Source organism: Lissotriton vulgaris, chromosome 3_1 (assembly GCF_964263255.1).
Source record: "Lissotriton vulgaris chromosome 3_1, aLisVul1.2, whole genome shotgun sequence".
Taxonomy (NCBI): domain Eukaryota; kingdom Metazoa; phylum Chordata; class Amphibia; order Caudata; family Salamandridae; genus Lissotriton; species Lissotriton vulgaris.
Genome location: NC_141689.1, coordinates 1,354,323,085 through 1,354,348,026, shown reverse-complemented (window position 1 = coordinate 1,354,348,026; position 24,942 = coordinate 1,354,323,085). Strand labels below are relative to the sequence as shown.

General features: G+C 46.0%; 1 protein-coding gene across 1 annotated transcript in view; it reads right to left on the bottom strand.

Annotated features, from left to right (window-relative positions):
* The window catches only part of DNAH6 (dynein axonemal heavy chain 6), a 2,460,712-nt gene that overhangs the window by 1,039,209 nt on the left and 1,396,561 nt on the right, over positions 1–24,942 (bottom strand). The window contains exons 43-44 of the mRNA XM_086961829.1: positions 699–845; positions 517–590 (exon numbers count right to left, since the gene is read on the bottom strand). Of these exons, the coding sequence (XP_086817955.1) occupies positions 517–590; positions 699–845 (221 nt within the window). The remainder of the gene's footprint in view (positions 1–516; positions 591–698; positions 846–24,942) is intronic.

The window sequence follows — 24,942 nt, the reverse complement described above, 5'->3', positions numbered from 1 at the left end:
AGTCACCCTCCTAAGCATTTCTAGAAAAGAGGAACTCTCCTCAGAAGCAAGGCTAGGAGGGGAAAGAAGTCCCAAAGCAGGAGACGGCTCCAGTCCACTCGCTTCCCCAAGTGCAGAAAAACAGCTCTCTTCCTAAAAAGGTAGAATGTGCTCAGACATAGTTAATTAATTTACATTAACATTTTGTAATAAACTGTATTTACAGGTGGAAATTCACACCATCCGTGATTCTACAAATGATTCTGAAAATAAGGAATAGAAATTTGCACTTGCAAATGATTATATTTGTGAATTGTGAAGTGCAATTACCTTTGTGATTCATGCTCATTGTACATTAACAGCAGAGACAATGTTGTACAAAAGGGACCCACATAGGTGGTCTCAGATATTTTAAGTGTGGAGCTTTCATTTGAGCATACCTTCATGGTGACACAGCAGAATGTATCTCATAAAAAAGGAGTACAATTTAACAACTTAGGCTCTATTTTCACTAGACCAAATACTTATTTAATTCACCTTCATGAAGTCTCCAAAAATGATTGGTTTAGTGACAAAATATTCTGGGTCAATCTGGATGGCAAAATGTTTACCTATAAACACAAAAAATAACAAAATTTACATTTGCATTTTAAGAAATTCTGGGAAAAAGATTTAATGTGAAATGGTACTATTGATGGTCATGTGAAGTAGAAACTTACTAGACATTTCTGATAACATTGCAAGATAATACTGCTTGTCTTCAGCGTTGATCAGTCGATCATGAAACACTCTTAGACATTCATGGCAAAACAATCTGAAGATCTGAGTTTGATCTCTTACTGAACCTGGATCGCACTGGAGAATTCCTGGACAAAAGATACAAAATATTTTAAATCAATAATACATATACTGAAAGTGATATTCTCAAATCTGAGACATATTTTATCTGATTAGACTCTCAGAGGTGGTGCCTCCTATTTGCATACTCTCCTAAAAGACATCCTACATTCTTAGGCAAGGTGGCCAAGGTCCAATACGTATTTCAATAAAAGTGCAAAGCAAATTCATGCAATGTCCCGAGCTTAAAAGTCCTCTCTGGAAGACTATCACTTCAGAACACCAACTAAACCTGAAAGTGACTTCGGATATTTGGGAGAACCTCTTCTACTAGCTGGCTTACTTGGGGGTGCCAGAGTGCCTGGCTTCAAGATTGTAGCACTCTAGAGAGGCTCCTTGTGTCTTGTCCTGAGTCAAAACACAGTTAGAGGCATACCACAGGGTGCGTAAATCATAGTACATGAATCACATTTCCTAATCATAGTACATGAATCACATAAATCACATTAGGGCTTGGTGCCCTATTAACCTCACAGTCCCCCTGGCCAACTGACCTTCTCAAAGGGGCTCAAATGCCCTATGTCCAAAGTGTCAGGGTGTGCTGCCAATGCAGCAATATCCAAATGTGCGTAATTGTGCTGGGGCAGAGGAGTGCATCTCACTCCTATCTTACGCAAAACTGCCCCCAAAGGAATGCCTGAACGTGGCAGCTGACGCTAATTGCCGTGCAGCTGTGAATAAAACGTGGGCACGCTAGCCTGGCTAATGACGGCTGATTAGCCAGAAACCGGTCCCAGGATGCTTGTTTCTGGTCCAGGGAAGACATGGCTTGGCAGTTCAGGCTGAATTGTGCCCCTGAGACACAGGCTCATACTGATTTGCATATGGCCATGTCTGAACTGGGGTGGCGGAGTGAGATAAAGAATGATGATGGTTTAAACCCACATAAGTTGACTGGGGGTGAGTGCGTGCAATGTTCAACACTCCGTCCATCATCCCCTTTGGTTTTGCTTTGTTCGCCCTAAGTTGGCAGGATATGCCCAGACGTGGGTTCCTTGCTCACTTTGCCACTGGATTCAAGCTAGCCTGGCTGATGACGGCTAATTAGCCAGAAGCCGGTCCCAGTATGGACTCGGGAGGTCACAGAATGCGAACGTTGTCACATCTTCCCCTGGCTTCCAAGACTTCCTTCTTGATTGTTATGGTTTTTAGAGGTTTCTCAATGCGCTCCAGTCTCTTGGTGGATTGAGCAGAGCCATCCTCCAAGTCGGAAATTCTGCCCTTCATGGTATCCAACCTGCCCTCGTAGTAATCCAACCTGGCACCCATTTTGTCCAGGAGCTTATCTAGCACATCAAAGCACGTGTCCAGGGCTATGAAGCCAGCCCGAAGTTCCACCATGAGGGAATCTACTCCTTGTGTGGCTGTTTCTGGGGGGGCAGACATATTTCCAACCTCTGCCACTTCCGGGCCTGCAACCTCGGCCCCCATGCCAGTCTTGTCACATATCAGTTTATGCTGCTTGGGTCCCCGTAGATCATATCCGTTTAAGGAGAGCAAATCTTGAGCCTCTGCTTACCGCCTCCTGAATCTGCCCAGTGGGAGCGGGAAAGTGGATTTTTCCGCTGGTCTATACTCCGATATTTATACAGGCCTCCTCTCTGATGCCCTCCTGTGGCAGGCGTCTTGCGAGGGGGAACCTAAAGTAGGTCAAGAGGGTCGCGCTGATTATGGATTGCCGCTACCCAGCAACTGTAGTGCCGGATCATGTGTGGCTGGGTCCTTTATAGCCTACGCCCTGCCCCCTTCATGGAGCATGTACATGTCCGTGCTTCCCTGTTTCCTATGGTGTTAAATGGGCTTGCATGCCCTCCACTTCCTTCCAGCGTGGTTGCAAGTGTCGGGAGGTGGTGGGAGGAATGTGTGTTCCGTTCATATGGTGCCAAGCTGGAGCAAGGGAAGCAGGAGTGCCAGACAGAGCTGAGCCTGCACGGCCCGGCGGCCGGCCCCCCAGTCTCACCCATGGACCCTGTCACCATGGGGCCTCCAGGGGAGGTTGCTGGCCAGCCTTACCTGGAATCGACCTATGGGCCCAATGTGGCACCTCCCCCCGTCCAAGCGTTTTCCTCAGGTTGCTGTTGCCTGCTCGTCTGTGAACGCCAGTGACAGGCGCGCTCCTCCTCACACGTCCCCAATGTTTCCGTCAACGGCTGGGCATGGGAACGAAGCCCAACCAAGCTGTAGGCTTCAGTGGCTGATAACGAGGCTTCACGGCCTCCCAGCTACATCCGGTCTCTGTGCCCATCATCGTCATCAGCATTTGACCGGGTCCCGCATTCCAAAATGAATGTTTCAGACTGTTTTCAAAACCGCTCATGTTGCCTCTCAGTCTCGCATCTCCGCTACTATGTACACCTACGTAGAGGCTGCCCAGATGGCCAGGATCTCAGGAGTTTGGCAGAGCTCCAGATCTAAGCGGCCATCTTGGTCGGCAGCTTGGTAACGCCACCCAAAGTAGCTATTTAAATATGTCTCAGGCATGCCATTGCAGAACGTATGCGATTTGAAACTGCCATTCGACCTGGCAAAACAAACCTTTTGCATGGCCAAAATCTTCCTTTTTAATGCATATAACTCACTCTTAGTGTAGGCCCTGAACAGCCTAGAGGGCAGGATGCAATTTATTTAAAAAGTAGGACATGTACTTTTAAGTTTTACATGTGGAAAACTCTTAAATACATTTTTCACTACTGCAAGGTCTACCTCCCCCTTATGATCACACTGGAGTTACCTTATTGCATTTAATAATCTGTAATTTCCAAATGGGATCAGGTAACCAGTTTATGTGTAGTGTCTTTGGAATTGTAATGAAAAATTCTACCTTATGGTGATATCAGACTTTTTGTTACAATTCTGGAAATGTCACTTTTAGAAATTTGGCATTTTCCTGCCTTAGCCATTAGTGCCTGCTGTCTGTCTCAGTGTCACATGACTGGGTGTAGTTGACAGTTGAGCTTTGTGTATTCCTCCTAGACAGCCACACATATAGCGAGCTTAAGTGCGCCTAGATGGGCCATCACTGGCGGGTTGAGGGAGCGGAACTGGGCACAACCCTACTTATACTTGAATAGGCTGTTTCCTGCCTCAACACAAGGGCTGCATACCCCCTGTACTAAGTCTGGAGCCAGGACAGGGAAAGCAGGATGCCTGGGGACTTCAGATGGAAACCTATAGAACATCTCCCCACTTGAAAGGGACATATTGGACCCCAGGCACCAATTCGTCAGTACTCATCTGGACCTGTGGATACTATGCCAGGAAGAAGGACTTCTGTGCTGCTGAAAGGACTGCCACTCTGCTGGTCTGCTGCTCTGAATGACTGCTGCTCTGCTGACCTGCTGCCCTCTTGCCTAGGTGAGAAGGACTGGATCTGCATATGCTGAACCTAGGACCCCTGAATGAATCCAAGGGCTAGTTAGCTGGGCTTCTGGCTGACAGCTCAGGGACAGAAGGGTCTAACAACGTCAGCACCTGGACTTTGCCATCTGTGAGTCTGCCCTACCAAGTGGTACCACCCCAGTCCCGGACCACCGGAAGTAGTTCTAAGGTGCTATGTTATTCTATGTGAATCCAGCAAAAGAAAACAAGTTACTTACCTGTAAGTTTGGTTCTCCAGTATTGGTAACTGTCATAGATTCCCACAGCTTGTATCATTCCCCGTCGTCGGAATGGGAGTCTCGGTAAATAAAAAATAACATAGCAGTAGGTGCAAAAGAGAAAGAAAAGGCCTAGGACTCATCTAATTTTGTAGCATATCCACCTCTTTTTGTTAAAGAGACCAAACTAATGCAACAACCAATCAGATTAGCCTCACCCCTTAGAACCTTCCTCAGAGAGCCTCATAGCATCAGATTTTCATAGCCGTTGTGTAACAATATAACCAAATATGCTGAAGGCTGAGCTTTCCCAGGGAGGAGGGTGGGCGCATGGGAATCTATGGAAGTTACCAATACTGGAGAACCAAATTTACAGATAAGTAACTTGTTTTCTTACTCCAGTATTCGAACTTCCATAGATTCCCATAGCTTGTATCAGAGTGGTTAGCAGTTAGCAACAATGCACATTTTGAGAAATAAAACTGGAATAGCTTTGTATCTATATTCTCATAAGTAATCACCAGACATTTAAAACATTAGTCAGTATTCAGTATTCAAAGACTTTATTCGGTTATATTACATAGATAACCATAAAAGTTCATAAAATCGCAGCATTATACAATCAACACAATTAATAACGTAAAAAACCAAACAATTATATAACATATGCTCAATACTAATAAAAATTTTAAATAATTATCGACTTCCGTAAGTAAAAAAAAATGTTTTAGGAAAGCAGAGACAGATGCCACCAAAAATATAACATCAAGTTTCTGGATCGCAAGGAAGGCAGGACGGCATTGTCTAAAATTCATATACCTTAATATAGGCATGATCCACCTTTTCCTTGGTAATAAATACAATTTACAAAAGAATAAAATATGAATATCCGATTGGATGGACAAGTCATCGCAGGGGCATTTACTTATTCCATTTGTCCAATCATTTGTTACAGGAAAACTCAACAGCCTAAATAAAATCCCAAATCTAAACAGAGTAAACAGAAACCTTTCGTGGTCTTTTATCTGCAGGGTTAAATATGGTTGAATGACCTGCGGTGTTAAAATCAATTGATGAGAGATCACAGTCTTTGTAGTTAGCTCAATTTTTTCTCTGCGATTCTCTAAAAACATGAAGCATAACTTTTTCAGCGCCTTCCTAGGCATCTTGGTCATTGATAGGGGATCATCATAAAATTCAAGATGGTCAATGTTACTGCAAAAAGACTTGATGTAACTCAGCCACTTCACCCGATAGATGCCGTCCAATTTCAAGACATCCCCCAGAATGAGTCGATTCAGGTGGCATTCATCAGTAGTCCATACCCTGTGCCACAAAAGAACCGGTTGCACCTTAATGATGTCTTCTAAATAGGGCATACCCAGTTCAGTGTGACAATTATGGGTGGACATACTCTCAGGTATAGATAGGAGATATCTCCAAAAAACATTTTCGGTTAGCTGTAAGCTAGCGGCATTAGAATAACCCCAAATTCCCGCACCATAGATTGCCACCGCAACACAACTAGCTTTATATATACATAAAAGCTCCTTGACCGTTTTTTTCCCCATCTTTTTACTAAATAGTTTAAGGGCCATTACAGACTTGGTAAATAACAGATTTCTACTTTTAACTGCACTACTCCACTGACCTGTACAGTCAAACAGTATTCCTAGATAAGGGAAGGTTGGTGTATGATCTAGTGGTTTAGAGCCAATAAACATAGTTCGTTTCCTCTGATTCGCTCTTCTGCCACAGTTCATAGAAAAAGTTTTAGTGCTGTTCACCATCAAGTCTAGATTAGTCATGAAGGTAGTAAAAGATGTAATCATTGTTTGCATAGCTACGGGAGTCCTTGCCATCAGGACAGCATCATCTGCATAGACAAGTGCTGGTATTCGGCGATTTAAAGCCGTAGGCATATCTACGCAGTCCCGCAGCAAAATATCCTCCAGCTCGGTAATATAAATGGAGAATAAAAAAGGGGCAAGGACACATCCTTGCCTCACACCCCTCGCGATGTTAAACACTCTAGTACACTCCCCCCTTTTACCAAATCTGATCGTTGCCCTTGCCCCATTATACAGTTCTCTCAAGAATTGGATAATATTGTTCTCTACACCCAGCCGGGTTAAAATTAACCATAATTTGCTATGACTAACACAGTCAAAGGCGGATGTCAAATCCACAAAGGTTAAAAACAACCTCCCTACCTTGGCCTTAGTGTATTTTAACAGGAGAATAAACAAATTGAGTCCTTGATCTATGGTCCCAACTCCTTCTCTGAAACCATATTGGAGGTCGCTAATAATCTTATTCTCATCTGCCCATGAATGCAGTCTATTTAGGATAACCCTACCAATAATTTTAATTGTCGAATCGAACAAGGATATTGGGCGATAACACATACAGCTAGCCCTATCTCCCTTTTAAAAGATGGGTACTATAATCGATTCGTACCAGGTACTGACAAGTCCCACCGAACAGGCAGCATTAAAGGTTCTTGTGAGAAGTGGTGCCCATAAAGTGACATTGTTTTTAAAAATGTCCACCGGGACACCATCCGGACCGGGTGCCTTGCTCCCCTGACTTGAGCTGATACCCTTAATTACTTCTTCCAGGGTAAAATTAAGATTCATCCCCTCTTTACTTTTTATCAAATTGATCGTCTCCAACTAGGTCAGCTCCCTTGGGGAGTCAGCAGTTAAGGCCATCGGGCTATAAAGAGTTTAAAAATGACTCACCCATTCATCCTCGGAGATTACAATCTCTATCCGTGCCTTAGTGTTATCTTTAAAATATGGCGCATTAACTGCCTTCCAAAAGGCGGTCATATCCTTTAATTCAGACGCTTCTAATAGTGCCTCCCATGCTTCCCTCTTCAGCATGTCCCTTGTATTCTTTAACACCAATTTATATGCTTTACGCAGCTCCCTAATCTGTTTCTGAACTCTATCCTGCCTGCACAAGGCACGTTTAAGTTTGGAATACGCCTTAGTGCACACTGAGTCAAACCAACCCCTATTTTTACTTTTGGAATTCTTTACATTGACCCATAAACCTTCCTTAATACATGTTGTGATTTGCCTGAAGTTATTAATTATATCAGTGTCGTCAGAACTCATATCCAAACAGGCCGAAAAACACATGTTACAGCCCTTAATTAGATTACAAAGAAACTCATCAGGCACAACCTTGGACCACTTTAAAGCATAACCATTCTGTCTGGCGATTTCTATATCTCTTGAGTGAGTCGTTGGGTTTTTATCAGCAATAGCACGAGGATCAGATATTGATACCCTGATAGGGAAATGTCAGTAAACATCATTTGCTACACAATGTGCAATAGCAATAACAGGAAGGAGGGTTAAAAGGGAAAGCTCATCGCTCACTGGAAGAGGTTCCTCAGGACTGCCTGTCCCACTGCCACCTCACTCCGTGTGGAAGAGTCCAACCAGTAATGCTTCGTGAAAGTATGGGCACTGCTCCATGTCGCCGCCCTGCAAATGTCCTTGATCAGCACTCTAGTAAAAAGAGCCGCAGACGATGAAACTGATCTTGTGGAGTGTGCCCGGACTTGCCCTTCAAGGGGCTTACCAGCCGCTTGATGGCAGTAGTGATTCGCGCTGGCAATCCAACATGCAACCCCTTGCACTGAAAGCGATAAAGAGCTGAGTAAATTTCCTGAAGTCCTTGGTGCACTGGAGATAGAATTTTACACATCTTTGGACATCCAAGGAATGAAGAGACCTCTCTGCTGGAGTTGTAGGTCGGGGAAAAAAGATTTTACCATGACCGGCTCATTCAAATGAAAATCTGCGTACATGTGCATATGCTTAGAGACGATTCCCGAGCTTGTGCTTTGGACTTCGTGTAGTCCTGACCCCGAGCAGTACTTGCACGGAAGATTTCTGGACTCCACTCCACGAGTGTCCTGTGGGCTGGTGGTTTGCAAACTTGCTTGAGGTCTCCTTGTGATCCCTTGTCTGTTGGCCTGTGGCTCCTGGTGAAGGGTCACCTTGCCAATTCTTGGTCTTACCTGTTTGCTCAAAAAGTGCCCTGACTCTCCATTGCTTGGCAAGTCCCCTGGACATTGCTGGTCCTCACCGTAACCTGTTTCCTCTGACCGCATGGGTTGCATTTGCCAAGGCTTGTTGTTGCTTCAGCCAGACATTGACCCCTCAGCTCTTGATATCCTTCGTGGCACAGCTCACCTCCGGACTCCGGTCATCCTCGACATCTCCTGGTCCCTGTGGCTACAGAGTCAAGCAACCCTTCTTCACTCCTGAAGCACTCGACATTGTTGGGCATTCGACTACCGAGCCCCTGGTCACCTGAAGTGACACAGACTCTGTCCCCTCTGCTTTCAGGTTCTTCTCACCTCGAATCCAGGCTTGGATTCCACCGGACGTTCTTCGCCCTCCTGGCAGCAGGACTTATTTGCAGCTCTCCATTGAAAACAACAAAGGTTTCTTATACCTCTTGACCCCTATACACCTGGCTCCTCTGGGATAGGTAACACGGGTACTTTGGTACTTACTGGTGGGTTGTCCTCCAAAGTTCCATAGGGTTTGCTCGAAGTCCTCTTAGAAATGTCCTTAACTTGAAATTTTCAAACCGCGACTTTCCCATAGAGTTGTACGGAGCACACGTCTCTGTTTCCTCACTGCACCTGTCCTCCGGGGGCTCCCTGTGTCACTCCTCTGGGTGGTTTCTTGGGGTCCCATCGACTCTACGTGCTATAGGCCCTGTGTCTACTTAAGTCTTCGTTGTTATACCATTTTTTTAGTATATGGTTCGGTCTCCCCCTGGAGCCCGCTGTGTATTTAGCTATTTACGTATGTTCTATTGATTTAGTATTGTGTGCTTTGTGTCCTAGTCTCGTATAGAGACTAGTAGAGAGTGTTATATCAATAAATACATATTTTTATATAAACACTGCGTGGTTCTCCTTTCATTTAGTCATTTAGGAGGTGAAATTCTGGTAAAACAGGCTGCTTTACATTCCTTCAAGGTTAAGCCTAAAGGCTGCTCTCCATAGCTACAACTATGACAGCTTTCAATAAGATTATCCTTGACCTCAGACATCATAAGGGTTGTGTGGCCTGGTGTAGGAGAGTAGGGTCTGTTTCCTATGTTCACCCACACTTTTTGCTGTGATTTTCTGATTTTTCGACTTTAGTGTGGCTGTGGGCCTGCTAATCAGACCCACAGCCCAGCTGCTCTCTCTCTAAATTGATACCATGTACTTTAGGTACATACCTGATTGGGTATTGGGTCATCTCTGTGAGCCCCTGTATAGTGTACCATAGGTACCCAAGGCATAGGTGCATCCAAGGCCTACCAACGGCTGCAGCATGTATTATGCCACCCCTGGCTGGCCATCCAAACTGACAACACAGGCTGATCACTCAGCTTGGGTAAAATGGTGTAATCACCCCTTACTTAGATATAGTATATCTATATCTACCTTATATATAGACACATATGCACCTATAAGTCACTCCTATGGTAGGCCTCGACAATCCTGGAGGCAGAGTTCTTGGTTTTATGTGAGAGGGTGCCCTAGCATGATCTGAGCCCCTCTGCAGCTTTCGGAACCATCTCCTTATAGCTGTTCTATGATATAGCCATACCATATACTCTTAAGTGCATTATAATCCTCTCGGTTAATGCTAACTTTGGTTTAGCTTTATCAAAACATGTCGTGTAAGGTGTCAAACACTTTGGAATACTACCCCCCGCCAATTATGGCGGCGGGGGTAGCATTCCACCCTTCCAGAGGGAAAAGACATGTATGTTCCTGCTTTTCCCGGTTGAAGTTAAACTGTGCCCCAGCATCACAAAATGGATGCTGCTGCCACAGACACAAGTCTGACATCCTGCTGCTGGATGAAACTTCGGCAGTGGAGGCCTGGACAATAGGTTTCCTGTTCAGGGAGGAGCCAGCACCTACCCAGACATGCTGATGTGTATTGGGACAGGGAGGGCTGCATCAACAGATGCTATTTGAGACACTGCCTTGGGCACACAAGGTGCTCGATACATAGCCCGGTTCAAACCAGTTGCTGGGGCACTCCAGCCCTGCTCTGGCACGAAACTGGACAAAGGGAAAGGGGTGTAAGCACCCCCTTCCCATGTCCACCCATAGGAGGGACCTAGCAGGTAATCCAGCCCATTTTCTTAGTATAAAGATAGGTGCTGTGTCCCCAGGACTTTAGATTATCCTGGAACGAAACTCTGATACTAAACTCTTGGACCTTCGACGTTCTATTTTGACTAGATGACTGAAGACATCTTACTTGTGGTCAAGGAGTGACCACCCTGTGCAAACAGGCACCAGCAGTAACTTGCAGGTCTGCTTTGTCAAAGCTCCCGCCGAAACCCGAAGACTCAGCAACACAGGAACTGGACTCTCAGACTTCTCAGACTTCTCTGACTCCGACCCATAGCCACAGCAAAGCTGATACCCGTGGCGGACACGAGAGACGTGGGACCGGACACCCTGGACATCCTGCATTTTGCTAACTGCATCGACTCCTGAGGTAACTCGCAGTTGTGCATTGGGGTACGAGAAACCCCAGACCCAAGCGCCATTTGCACCGAAGCTCAGCCCTCCACTCTCCACGAGTGCCGCGTGGGGCCCGCTCTTGCATTTCAGCTCAACGCGTCTTCCCGGTAGCTAGCCTGCTGGCTAGTGAGCCCCCTGAAGACAAACCTTTAAAACCAAACTGCTTTCCTGGTTGCTCGGCTTGCTCCAGCATCTCTGCAAAGGAGAAGCTCCGCAGACCTTGCTGGTCTGCTCCGAATCCAAGCTTCACTTCCTACGTGGATAGCGTTTGCCAAGGCTTGTTGGGTCCAGTCTGGCTACCGACATCGCAATCAACTAGATCCTTCATGGGACAGCTCGAATCCAGCTCCTGGTTGTCGTCGACTCCTCCTGGTCCTCGTGGCTGCAGAGACAAGCTTCACCTCTTCACCTGAGATCATCTCAACATCGCCTGGTTCCTTCCTGGTCACTGGCTAGTGACCCAGACTCTCCCCCCTCTGCTTTCAGGTTCTTCACATCTTCGATCCACCCTTGGATTCACCCGGACACTCTTCCTCTGACCACCTGCAGCACTTCTTTGCAGATCCCCATTGAAAGCATCGACGAAACCCGACACCAAAAGGCACCTATGCACCCGGCTTCCCTGGGTGAGGTAACATGAGTACTCCGGTGCTCCCGTGGGTCTTGACTCTCGAAGTGTCCTAGTCTAAAGGTGTTTTGTCGTAGTCCATCCGGAAGTGCCCTTAAACAGTAACTTTGTAGCTTCTTCTTTCTCCATTATAAGTCAATGGTAACTCGCGACTGTGTTTAGACACTGCACGCGTCTTCTGTGGGTCTCCTACTTTCTAACCTTTGGTTGTTTAGTGTAGCCCCAGCAATTCCCTAGGCCCTAGGCCTATTCACTTTTTCTGAAGTGGTTCTTATACCACTTACTTAGTATATGGTTTGTGAGGCCTCTAGGGAATAACTGTATTTGTGCAACTTATCGTATGCTAATTGAGTAACTTGTGATGTACTTCGATCTCTGACCTCATAAAGAGTGCAGAGGGGTTGTATTAGAAATAAATACCTATATATTTGATATATACCTTGTGTGGTGTCCTTTCATTTGGTAATCGAAGGATTATAATTGGTAAAACAGCTTGCTTCACATGTTCTCTGAAGTCCTAGCCTAAGACTGCTGGTCCATGCTACCACTAGGATAGCTGGTCTATAAGGTTGACTTTACAACCACCATCAATAAGGGTCGTTTAGACTGGTGCAAGGTGCCCACTAGAATAGTGGACATCATATGCCAGGCTAACTTCTCACATTGGTGTGCAGCGGATGGGATAAGAGCTTGCTGTTGTTTTACCATATAATCTTAGGATATTCTTTGAAAGATCACACTAAGGTTCCTGTAGGTACATATAAATCAAGTTCCTATAATACTTTAAGTTCTACTGAACTTAGCAGTTGTAGAGGAAAGGGCTTAGCACACCATGACTACAGCTCCTAGAGAGGTTCTAGTAGGAAACCATTTAGTGTAGGTAGGTGCACACACCACACCTCACTAGAAAATGTCCTTGGAAGCAGGCCCCTTGTGGACCTCTTCAAGAAGACACCCAGAGGGTGCCCCATCGGTATGACTCCTTTACTTTTAATGAACTTGGAAGCCTGTGTGCAGTTACAAAGTTGAAACAAGAACAGAGTCCAACCTTTACCCACCTGGTAGATCTCTTAGTGGCTCATGATGTAGAGAATGCATCAGACCCAGGGAACCATGGTAGTATAGAGGGGGTCCATCCATCAACAGAGGAAATTCCAACTGGAGAAGATCCATTGGTCTCTGATGAGGATGATGACCAGGATGCAGTAGATTAACCTGACCTGGGCAACACAGGACTATCTGGAGGTGGAGAGGGCCATGGTAGGCCCTCTCTAACCTTCCAAGTAGGCCTAAATTGGGAACAGAAGGAACAGATCATTGTCCAGTGGTTCTGGTCATTCTGATTCCCCAGTAGGGCCCAGTGCCTCTACTAGGAGGAGGATGACTTCCCCTCATAGGAGAGAGCACAAAGCTAGGATGAAGGAAGTAAATCTTAGGATCAAGAGACAAGAAGTTGCCCTTGCAAAAGAGACCCTGACTCTTGAAAAGGAGAAAGAGTTAAGTGGGTTAGAACCCACTGGTGGCAGCAATATTCCTAAAGATAGGGAAAGGTCTCATGACCATAAAAACCTAAATAAGATTGTCCCTCCCTACAAGAGTGGGGGTGACATCCACAAGTGGATAACTGCTTTGGAGAGGGCCTGCAGAGTACAGCAGGTACCCCCGAGTCAGTGGGCAGCAATCTTATGGCTCTCCTTTTCAGATAAAGGGGGAGACAAGCTCCTCACAGTTAGTAATGAGGATGCTAACAACTACACTGTCCTGAAGAGTGCTCTGATAGATGGGGTTGGCTTAACCACTGAGCAGTATAGGTTGCTGTTCAGAGACACCCAAAAGACACAGACTCAGGACTGGACTGACTTTGTAGATTGTGCTACTAAGGCTCTGGAGGGCTAGTTACTGGGCAGTAAGGTCAATGACTATACAGGATTGTATAATTTGATTATGAGAGAACAGATTCTTAATAATTGTCAGAACCAGTTATTGCATCATCACCTGATTGACTCTGATCTGACCTCTCCCCAAGAATTGGGAAAGAAGGCAGACAAATGGGTCAGAATCAGCGTGAAGCAGAAGGTACAGAATCAAGGTGGTGATCAGAAGAAGCAAGACCAAAAGGGTGGGGAGAAAGCAAAAGACCAGAAGTTTTCGCCAGATCCCCAAAAAGCTTCTAATGAGGGGGGTTCTAAGAAATCCAAAAAGAAAGAAGGTCCAAAGAAACCATGGTGCAACTTTTGTAAGGTTAATACTCACTGGTTAAGTGATTGCACCAAAAAGGAGGCAGCTCCTGCCACCATTGCCCCCAAGGCAACTGTTCCCCCTAGTACAGCTAATAGTGGTGGTTCTCAACAGAATGGCGTAGTAGAGTTGACCCTGGAAACTGAGGTGGATTCTGGCCTAGTCAGAATACCAACTCCAGCTGTTCTTGTCTGTGATGTGGACATGGCTATGTCCTCTACTGTGAGCCCCAGTAACTTGGGCAAGTATAGACAGACTCCTTTAATTAATAAGAAAGTGGCTCAGGCCTACAGGGACACATGTGCCAGTGTCACAATGGTGACACCCAACTTTGTGGGCCCTGGACAGATCATACTAGGTGACAATTACCTAGTGACCAATGCAAGCAATGTCACTACCACCAATAGTATGGCAATTGTTAATTTCTCCTGGGGAGGGGTAACTGGCCTCAAAAGAGCTGTTGTTAGCTCAGACCTCCCTGTAGAATGTTTGCTTGGCAATGACCTAGAATCTTCAGTCTTTTCTGAAGTGGAGTATAGGACTCATGCAGAAATGTTAGGTATATCCGCACATGTCCTTGCTGTGACAAGGTCACAGGCCAAAAAGTGCAACACTGAACAGGCCCTGGATCCTGAAATGATGGACCAGTTGCCTACCAGGAGGAGAAGCAGTAGTGTTAAGACAGTGCCTTCCCCCTTGCCTCAGAATGAGGATCAGCCTTCCAAGGAAGCTGATTGTGATACCCAAGAAGGAACTGTCCTAGAAGAGCTTGAACCTGATCAGGTTGAGTTTCTTGGGACAGGGGGACCTTCAAGGGCAGATCTGAGGCAGGCGCAGTTGGACTGCCCTTCTCTTGACCCCCTCAGACAGCAAGTTGCTTGCTGCTGGGGCTGCTGGGAATGCTAATGGAACCCATAAAGTGTATTGGGATGAAGGGCTCCTGTATTCAGAGGCTAGAGACCCAAAGCCTGGTGCTTCCAGGAGGTTGGTCATACCTTTTGCATTCATGGGCTTCCTTCTTACATTAGCCCAAGATAGTCCCCTTGCAGGACATCTTGGCCAGAACAAGACTTGGGACAGGCTTGTCTCTCACTTTCACTGCCCCCACATGTCAGAAGACACCAAGGAGTTTTGTCTCTCCTGTGTCACCTGCCAAGCCAGTGGAAAATCAGGTGGCACCACAAAGCCCCCCCTAATACCACTACCTGTAGTGGGGGTTCTCTTTGAAAGAGTAGGGATTGACATTGTTGGACCAATGGATTCCCAAACAGCCTCTGGGCACAGGTTTATTCTGTTGGTAGTGGATCATGAAACCAGATACCCAGAAGCTATTCCCCTAAGGACCACAACAGCACCTGTTGTGGCAAGAGCCCTCCTTGGAGATTTCTCAAGAGTGGGTTTTCCGAAGGAGGTTGTTTCAGACAGAAGTACAAACTTTATGTCTGGAAATGTGACTGCTATGTGGAAAGAGTGTGGAGTGAACTATAAATTCACCACACCCTATCACCCACAGTGCAATGGTCTGGTGGAGAGATTCAACAAGACCTTAAAGGGCATGATTAAGGGTTTACCTGAAAAGCTTAGGCGAAGATGGGACATCCTACTGCCCTGCCTTTTGGTTGTTTACAGAGAGGTCCCACAGAAGGGGATTGGCTACAGCCCTTTTGAACTTCTGTTTGGGCACCCTGTAAGAGGACCCCTTTGTCTGGTGAAGGAAGGATGGGAGTTACCTCTCAAAGCTCCAAAGCAAGACATTGTGGATTATGTACTTGGTCTCCGCTCCAGGGTGGCTGAGTATATGAAAAAGACACCCAAAAACCTTGAGGCTAGCCAGGAACTCCAAAAAGCCTGGCATGACCAAAAGACTGTGCTGACTGTTTACCAGCCAGGGCAGAAAGTGTGGGTGTTGGAGCCAGTGGCCCCAGCAGCACTCCAATACAAATGGTCTGGACCCCAAACTATTGTTGAATAGAAGAGAGAGGTAACCTATTTGGTTGATCTTGGAACCCCCAGGAGCCCCCACAGGGTGCTTCATGTCAACAGATTGAAACCATATATTGACAGGGCAGACATGTGCTTTCTCATGGCTACAGATGAGGAACACGAGGAAGAGACTGACCCACTCCCTGACCTCCTCTCACAGAACCCTGATGCTGGCTCAGTAGATGGTGTAGCTTTGGCAAGCAGCCTCACTGAGCAGCAACAGTCTGATTGAAGGAAGGTCCTCAATCAGTTTAGGCTCATGTTCTCACTGACTCAAAGTCAGACCACCTGGAGTACCCATGAAGTGGACACAGGTGAAAACCTACCTGTGAAGAACAGCATTTACAGGCAACCTGACCATGTCACGGACAGCATCAGGACTGAGGTCCAAAAGATGTTGGAATTTGAAGTCATTGAGCCCTCAACTAGTCCTTGAGCTAGTCCAATGGCTTGGTACCAAAACCTCACACCAAAGATGGTAAGAGAGAGACGAGGTTGTGTGTTGATTACAGAGGACTCAATGCAGTCAATAGGACTGATGCTCATCCTATTCCAAGGGCAGATGGACTCATAGATACTTTGTTCACAGCCAAGTTTCTAAGTACTTTTGACCTTACTGCTGGCTACTGGCAAATCAGACTAGCCAACGATGCCAAGCCAAAAACAGCATTTTCAACCCCTAGTGGGCATTACCAATTTGTGGTGATGCCTTTTGGATTAAAGAATGCCCCAGACACATTTCAGAGGTTGGTGAACAAAGTTCTGACAGGCCTGGAAGACTATAGTGCAGCTTATCTAGAAGATATTGGTGTCTTTAGCTCCACCTGGGAGGATCACCTGGTCCACCTGAGAAATGTTTTGCAGGCCTTGCAAAAGGAAGGCCTCACTATCAACACCCCTAAGTACCAGATATGGCAGAGTCAGGTTGCGTACCTAGGCCACCTTGTTGGTGTAGCCCAGGTTCAACCATTGGAGAGCAAAATCCAGACCATAATGGAATGGGTTGCTCCAACTACCCAGACTCAGGTCAGAGCCTTCTTGGGCCTGACTGGGTACTACAGAAGATTTGTAAAGGATTATGGGTCCATAGTACCTCCCTTGGATGATCTTACATCAAAGAGGATGCCCATGAAAGTTCAGTGGACAGTTAGCTGTCAAAAGGCATTTGATAACCTCAAGCAGGCCATTTGCACTGCTCCCATTCTGCAACATCCAAACTATTCCAAACAATTCATTGTTCAAACTGATGCATCAGAGTTGGGGGTAGGGGCTGTGTCATCACAATTGAATGCAGAGGGTCACAATCAGCCAGTAGCTTTAATTATCAGAAGGCTGACCACCCAGTGAGAAACATTGATCAGCTATTGAGAGAGAAGCCTTTGCTGTGGTTTGGGCTCTGAAGAAGTTGAGGCCATACTTGTTTGGAACTCACTTCATTGTTCAGTCTGACCACAAGCCCCTCTTGTGCCCAAAACAGATGAAGGGTGTAAACCCCAAATGTTTGAGGTGTTCCATTTCCCTTCAGGGGATGGACTATACAGTGTAACATAGACCTGGGATTAACCATGCCAATGCAGATGGACTCTCCAGATATTTCCACTTAGAACATGAAGACTCAACTGAACAAGGTTAGTCTCATCTCCTTTAGTTTGGGGGTGGGATGTGTAAGAAAGTAGAATCTACTTCTTATGGTTACCCCCACTTTCTGCTTTTTGCACCCACTGTTTTGATTAGTCAGGCTGGGATCCTGCTATTCAGGACCCTAGCCTATCTGCTTTCTCCCTTAAATTGATATGTATGCACTTTGGTACAACTTCAGATTGGATACTCGGGTACCCTAATAAGTCCCTAGCATATGTTACACGTTTACCCAGGGCATAGGTACCCCAGAGGCCTCCTATGGGCTGAAGCATGTATTTTGCCTAAGTAAACAAAAGGAGGAGTACCACCATTGAAGATCAAGAGAGTTCCTAATGGGGTGGTTGACAGCCTAGTGGTGACATGCTTCATCATTGGGGTCCACCCTGGCGGCCTAGCGTCACCAGGGTGTGCTACAACACCTGAAGTACAGTGGAGCAGGTTGTGAGTGTAAGTGCAGAAAAAGTGTGTTAAAAATTGTCCTGGTTTGACTTAGTGGAGAGATAAATTTTATTTACAAGCAACTGGACAATATTAAAAAAGTGAGGCGAGATACTATGAGGGTAATTACGACCAAAAGTATCTCTATATGTGTACTGGTCCACATGTTTCAACCATAGATGGAATATACCAGGTTTTCATCAGGACCAAAAACAGGGAATTGGACGGTATGTGCCCCCTAAAAGGCACACCCAATCCTAATTCCTTGTGACCAAATTAGCAAAAGTCGCTAATGGTGAAAAACTCTAACCTCAATGGGTGAGTACGGGAAGTAAATATCAAAAGACCTGTGGGAAGGAAGGAGAGAAACGGACATCCATCAGACGTGATCAATATTACATGCCTGTTACGTAGTGCAGTGTGGTATCTCTGTGTCATCATGCTTCATGCCACTCTCATTAGGAAAATAGTGTTGGTATCAGTGTGATATAATCGTGTTGTTCTTTAGCCCACTGTGGGCGTGCTATTTAGCCAAGTCACGCATACTTATCAAAAGGTGCGTGCTCAGTGGCATTCGCTATTTTTATTCACTCTCGCGCACTCATAATAATTATAGTGGCGTGATATCAAACTCTCGCATACCTGCGATTGTGGTCGCGAGGGTTTATTAAGACCTGCATAGATTACCCCGTAAAAATCAAAGGACATACAAGGACTTACTAACACATAACGTGGAAAATACACAAACATATAATGGTTGAAGGGAGGCGGCTTACTCCTATTCTAGTGTCTTTTTTCATCGGAGGACAGGGAGCGGTATCACCACTACTGAAAAGTATTCTGTAAATATATGAAGTCAAAAAGTTACGGAAAAAAACGCAGCGGATCGCGGTAGATTCCGTACTCGGTGATGGCGTGGGGTATGGGGTATCGGTGCCTAAAAAGCAAGACTGTTCTACTTACAGTTAACTCGCGGTGAAAAAGGCCGATAACCTACATCTCATATCCGCTGCCCCGCTACAATGTCGGTGGCTCTCGTGTGAGTAGATGTAAAGAGCCGGCTTCCGGGGTGGGCGGGGTTGCGAGCCTGTCACGTGGGTGTTGCCGGGGCAACTGGTGTCTGCAGGTTACTAAGGGTGCCGCACTAGGCCAGAAAGACGATCATGAGCCCGTGGCTGTGTTGTGGGATAGGGCTAAAAAGAAGGCCAAGAAATGATGCTAAAGATATAAAAGCATCAGCGGAAAGGCCGCCAGATCGCTCGTTGTAACGTGCCAGTTCAAACTGCACAACAGTATGAAGCTAATGCATCACATAAGATGTTGTATTCTGACTGCAGTATGCATTGGTAGATTGAGAGCGTATGGTAAGACAGTGTGAGCACAGAGGTTGGGGCGTACATTATTATACTATGGATGTATCATCGTTACATTAATGACTAGGTTGGAAGCATGGTCTGCCATAGTGGGAAGTAATGCGGGTATCAAAATAGGCAGATCGAACAACCAGTGTGGTTGTAATGATCAGGTTATGGGGATGGGGCATCTGAGATGTATCTGGAAGTGCCACATCCAGATAGTATGCCAGGCAGCTTCGTCGGTTCAGAGTTGTAGAGGATGAGACATCCTTTTACATGGGAGGGGGGTAAGGCTCATGACTCCGAGTAGGCAGGCATCTGGGTATTTCTAAGTATCTCGCGAACAAGGTTATTTTAATACAGAGGCCCAAGGGATATTGTCATTTAGGCCTATTTTATGTGTCGAAAGTCTGTAGATCCAGCGTTGTTTCTTTTCGAACAAGCAGTTCTGAGAATTTAGACCAGGTTGTACTTGTTCTATAACTGTCCATTGCATGGCATTGGGTGTGTGATGTGCCGCCAAGAAGTGGTCTGTTAGTCTTGTGGTGTTTTTCTTGCAGCGTATCGTGCTCCGATGTTCGCTGATACGTTGCTTCACTTTGCGAGTTGTCATACCTATGTAGGGTTTGCCACATATGCATTTGATCATGTACACCACATTGCTACTGTTACAATTGGTGTGCGACCGCTGTTCCCAGGTTTTGCCTTCTTCTAGGTTAAGGGTTTTGGTGTTTTCAGTGAGGTGGCATACGCTGCATTCTCCACACTTGGAGTGTCCAGTCACTGGAGGAAGCCCCCAGATTTGTGTTATGCTGGGGTTTGCATTAGTAGTTGTTGTCCTAGGCCTGGTATTAACCAGACTGTCTTTGAGGCTCTGCCCTTTTCTGTATGAAAAAAGGGGTTTGTCCCATTTGAAGTTTCCAGAATTTAGTATTGACCAATGTCTGTTGATACTTCTGCTCACTTGGTTGGATATTGCGTTATAGGTGGTAACGCATGTGAGTGGTGTTGTCTCAGTTTCGTTTATCTTTTCTTCTAGTAGGGCATCCCTGGGCTGATTTCTTGCCCTTTTCTGGCATTTGTTCACGATTTTGGAGGAGTACCCTCGTTGTTTCAGTTTTTTGGTGAGATCCTCTGCTTGGTTTTTGTAGTCTGCTAGTTCGCTACAATTCCTGCGAAGTCGGAGGTATTGTCCATAGGGGAGGTTTTCCCTGAGTGGGAGAGGATGGAAACTCTCATACCTCAAAAGGTTGTTTTTGGCTGTAGGTTTAAAGTGGGTTTTCGTTATCAAGTGTTCTTCTTCCCTATTGATCTCAACGTACAGAAAGATCATTTTGTCCCTATCATAACAGTGTGTGAACCGCAGGTGTGGGTCACAGGCATTGATCCATGTTATGAAGTCCATGAGTACTTCTTGTGGGCCTTGCCAGATTGCCAAGGTATCATCAATGTACCTATGCCAGAATTTGATGTGGGTAGCATAGGGGTTGTCACCTGATAGGATGTATTTCTGCTCAAAATCATACACGTATAACCCTGCCACACTGGGAGCAAAAACACTGCCCATGGAAGTGCCCCCTGTTTGGAGGTATAGTGATCCCTCATACTCAAAGTAATTTCTCTTTAGGGCTAGAGTGGCACATTCCAGTATGAATGGCTTTGGTGTTTGGTGTTCCCAGGTGGCTTCCTGCAAGGTTTTTTTGAGTACAGTTATGGTGGCATCCTGTGGTATGCTTGTATAGAGACTCTCAATGCAAAACTCACAAGGATGGTGTCTGTCTCCATTTTGATATCCTTGAGGAGTACAAGTAGGCTTTTGGTATCTTTCAGGTATGTTGTGGTACCCTGCACTATGGTCTTAAGAAAGAAGTCATAGAACCTAGATAGAGGTTCCAGCAGTGAGCCTATCCCCGAGAGGATAGGTCTACCTGGTGGGTGAATTTTGCCTTTGTGCATTTTGGGTACCACGTAAAAATATGGGATTTTGCCTTCCATTTTGTACAGGTAACTTGCCTCCTGTTTTGAAATCTTACCAGCGGCTTCTGCTGTCTCCACAAGTTGTGTGATTTCAATCCTAAGGTCTTCTGTGGGGTCAGATTGGAGAGGTTGGTAATTCCTGGCATCTCCTAGTAGTCTCCTGCATTCAATGTTGTAATCCAATTTGTCCATTAGTACAAGGCCTCAGCCTTTGTCTGCAGGTTTGATTATGATGGTGTCGTCCGATTTGAGGTCTGATATGGCCTTGTTTTCTGCTCTGCTGTTGTTCTGGAATAGCTTGGTAACTGTCATTGTTTCAATGTCATTGAACACCGCTTGCCCAAAGGTGTTGATTTCTACTGGAGTTGTGTGAGGCGGTGGTACAAATGTGGACTTGATTCTTAGTCCAGTCTCATTGGGTACTTCATCAGTGGCATTGGTGTCATGTTTCTCAAAAAATGCCTTGAGTCTTAGTTTCCTGAAAAATTATGCCAATTCACAGTGCAGTTTGAATTTGTCCAAAGTCGCTGTTGGGACAAAGCTGAGTCCTTTGTTGAGGACCATTGTTTCCGTCTTGGTGAGTATCCTTGATGACAGATTGGTTACTAGTTCCTCGCATTGCTTTGTCCCGCTTTGTTCGTTCCCGCTTTGCTCCTGGTGTAGCTGCCCACTGGGTCTTCCTCCTCCCATTGGACATAGTTACCTTGTTTTTTGCGTCCTCTTCCGCGCCTGCCTCTATTGGGAAAAGGAGGGCGGAATTGGTTTTGTTGGAAGGGGTACTGATGGAATGGTGGTTGCCATCCGTACATCGGGAATTGTTGTGGTGGTTGAAAAGGATTTTGGAAGGGGGGCTGGCTATATTGTGGCCATTGATAGAGCCACCCATGAGAGGCCATGCAAAATGCAACCTCAGGTCTGCTACTGCAGCCGGTGTAAGCTGGTGCTTGCAACACTTATGTGAGATATAGGTTCATTATATCTATATATATATCACTACACTTAAAACGTTATAAGTCACCCCTATAACAAGCCTTAACAATCCTGAAGGCAGGGTTCTGGGTTTACATGAGAAGGTGCTCCTGCATGAGCAGGGGCCCTCTGCATTCTTTGGAGACCATTTTCCCAGGCAGTATGTGATACTACCAAACATATAGGTAGATGTGCATTATAACTTTGTGGTAAATGCTATCTCGAAAACGACTGCAATGAAGTATGTCATGTTTGGTGTCAAACACCTTGGAATGATACCTTCACATCTGTAACTAGTGTGGGAGGTATGATTCCTCTCCTCACAACAGAGGTTCTGGGGGTACCTAAGTCTACTGGTACCAACTCTCTTGAGCCTTACAGCACGAAATGGATGCTGCCAGCCACAGACATGAGTCTGCCCTCCTGCTGCTGAGACAAGCTTGAGCAGATGAAGGCAGCACAATAGGCATCCTGTCACAGGGAGGCGTGACCACCTGCCAGACAGGATTTAGTGTATTGGGGCTGGGTTGGTGCACTGTCTCAGTGCCAGAAAATCTGCACGAGGGGCACATTTGGTGTCCCTGTGCATAGTCTAGCTCAAACCAGTTCTGGGAGCCATTTGCTGCTGCTCTGGCACGAAATTGGACAAAGGACATGGATGTAGCCACCACTCTGTCCTGTCCCTCCCCTAGTAGGGTCCCTAGAATCTGTTCAACCCTTTGCCGTGGGTATAAAATGGGTTACCTGGCTACAGGACATTAGATTTTACGTGGATACCACTACACTTCAACTGTCTGGACATGCTGGACTTTGCTGGACCGCCCTTGGGTTCGACTTCATTTTCCCTGGCTGTCCCCAGTCTCGCCACTGCCCGTGATCCATACAGACTCTGTGCTGGACCCTGTGGACCTCCAAGACAACAGAAGAATCTCCCTTGGGGTGAAGGAGTCACTCCCCTGCAAATGCAGGCACTGTAACACATCTGACCGGTTTGCTGATCCTGAGCCCCTGTGGACTCAGCAGGCTCCAGCAACACAGGAGGTGGGTTTCCGAAGGTCTCCCAGGTTGAGCTGCCCTCTCACTAAGTTTGAGGTGGATATCCCTCATGGGGACTGAATACCCATACCCCAGTGCACGCGTTTATTTGCAGCTAAACATGATTGTTGTGGTGCAACAATTCCGTGCTGTGGGCAACTTGTAGCCCTGACCTCAGCGCATCTTTTCAGAGAAGGACTCCGGCATCCTCGCACTCTGCGTCTTGCTAGTTTTTGCTCCCGCCAGACACTGACCCCTCAGCACTCGACATCCATCGTGGGATAGCTCACCTCCGGCTCCTGGTTGTCCTAGACGTCTCCCGGTCCTCCCAGCTGAAGAGTCAAGATCACTGTCAACATACCTGAAGAAACCAACATCGGTGAGCATTCGTCTACCAAACCCCTGGTCACTCCAAAGTGACCCAGACTCTGTCCCCTCTGCTTTCAGGTTCTTTTCATCTAGAATCCAGCATTTTTTTGTCGACATCCATAGAGAACAACAAGGGTTTCCGACGCTACTTCATGCCTATGCACCCGGTTCCTCTGATATAGGAACTCTGGTACAAAGGTATCCCCAGGTGGGGTGGCTCTTCAAACTCTTAGGTTCTGAGGGTTGTCTTCGTAACCTGCTGGGAAGGGTCCTTAATCTCTGATTTGCCAACCGCGACTTTCCCATCGAGTTGTATGGAGCACACCGTCGTGTATTCACTCTGCACCCACCCCGTGGGGTCCCTACTCACTCATCTTGGGTGGGCCCTTGGGGTCCCAGCGATTCTACACCTTCTAGACTAGGTCTAGTCCAGAGTCGTGGTTCTTATACCACTTATTTAGTGTATGGTTTGTTCTCCCGGTAGCCCACTGTGTATTGTGCTACTTACATTTGATTCTTTGCAACTGTATTATTTGATTTGTGTTCTATCCTCGTGTACAGGATACTAGAGAGTGTTATATATAATAAATACATATTTTTATAACTACTGTGTGGTTTCCCTTTCATTTAACCAATACTATAAGGTTGCATTCTGGTAAAACAAGGTGCTTAACATTCCTTCAAGACTTAGCCTGAAGACTACCACTAGGATAGCCTTCAATAAAGGTTTTCTTTAATCTAATCACCACAGGGGTTGCTTGGACTGGTATAAGGTGCCCACTTTAACTAGTGGACAGCATATATCAGCCCAACTTCTCACACTTGCTCTACAAGAAACTCCCTAAGAGAACAGCAATGCATACCAGCATACCGAATTGCTTTGAAGAAGCATGTTAAAACCTAAACTCCTTAGCCGGAGGACTCATCCCCTGAAAATTACCTCTTGAGCATGAAGGCCATTTTCAGAGGCAAAAGAAAAAGGAAAAGCATACATCAGACATCCTTTACCACACAAACTGGTAAAGACAGTATTTGAATAATAACATCTGCTACTCGCAGGAACACCAATCTGGTGTAACCAAAAGGTAGACATGCCAATGCCCTAATAAGGCTAGTCCTTCGAAAAAAATAAAATCCTGTAGCACCTATACAACCAACTATAGGGGCACCTAAAGAACATATAAACAGAGAAAGAGGAATTAAGATTATGTATCACTTCCCCTATTATGGTAGCGCCTTAATGCAGAGTCGGCCTGCGCCCCAAAA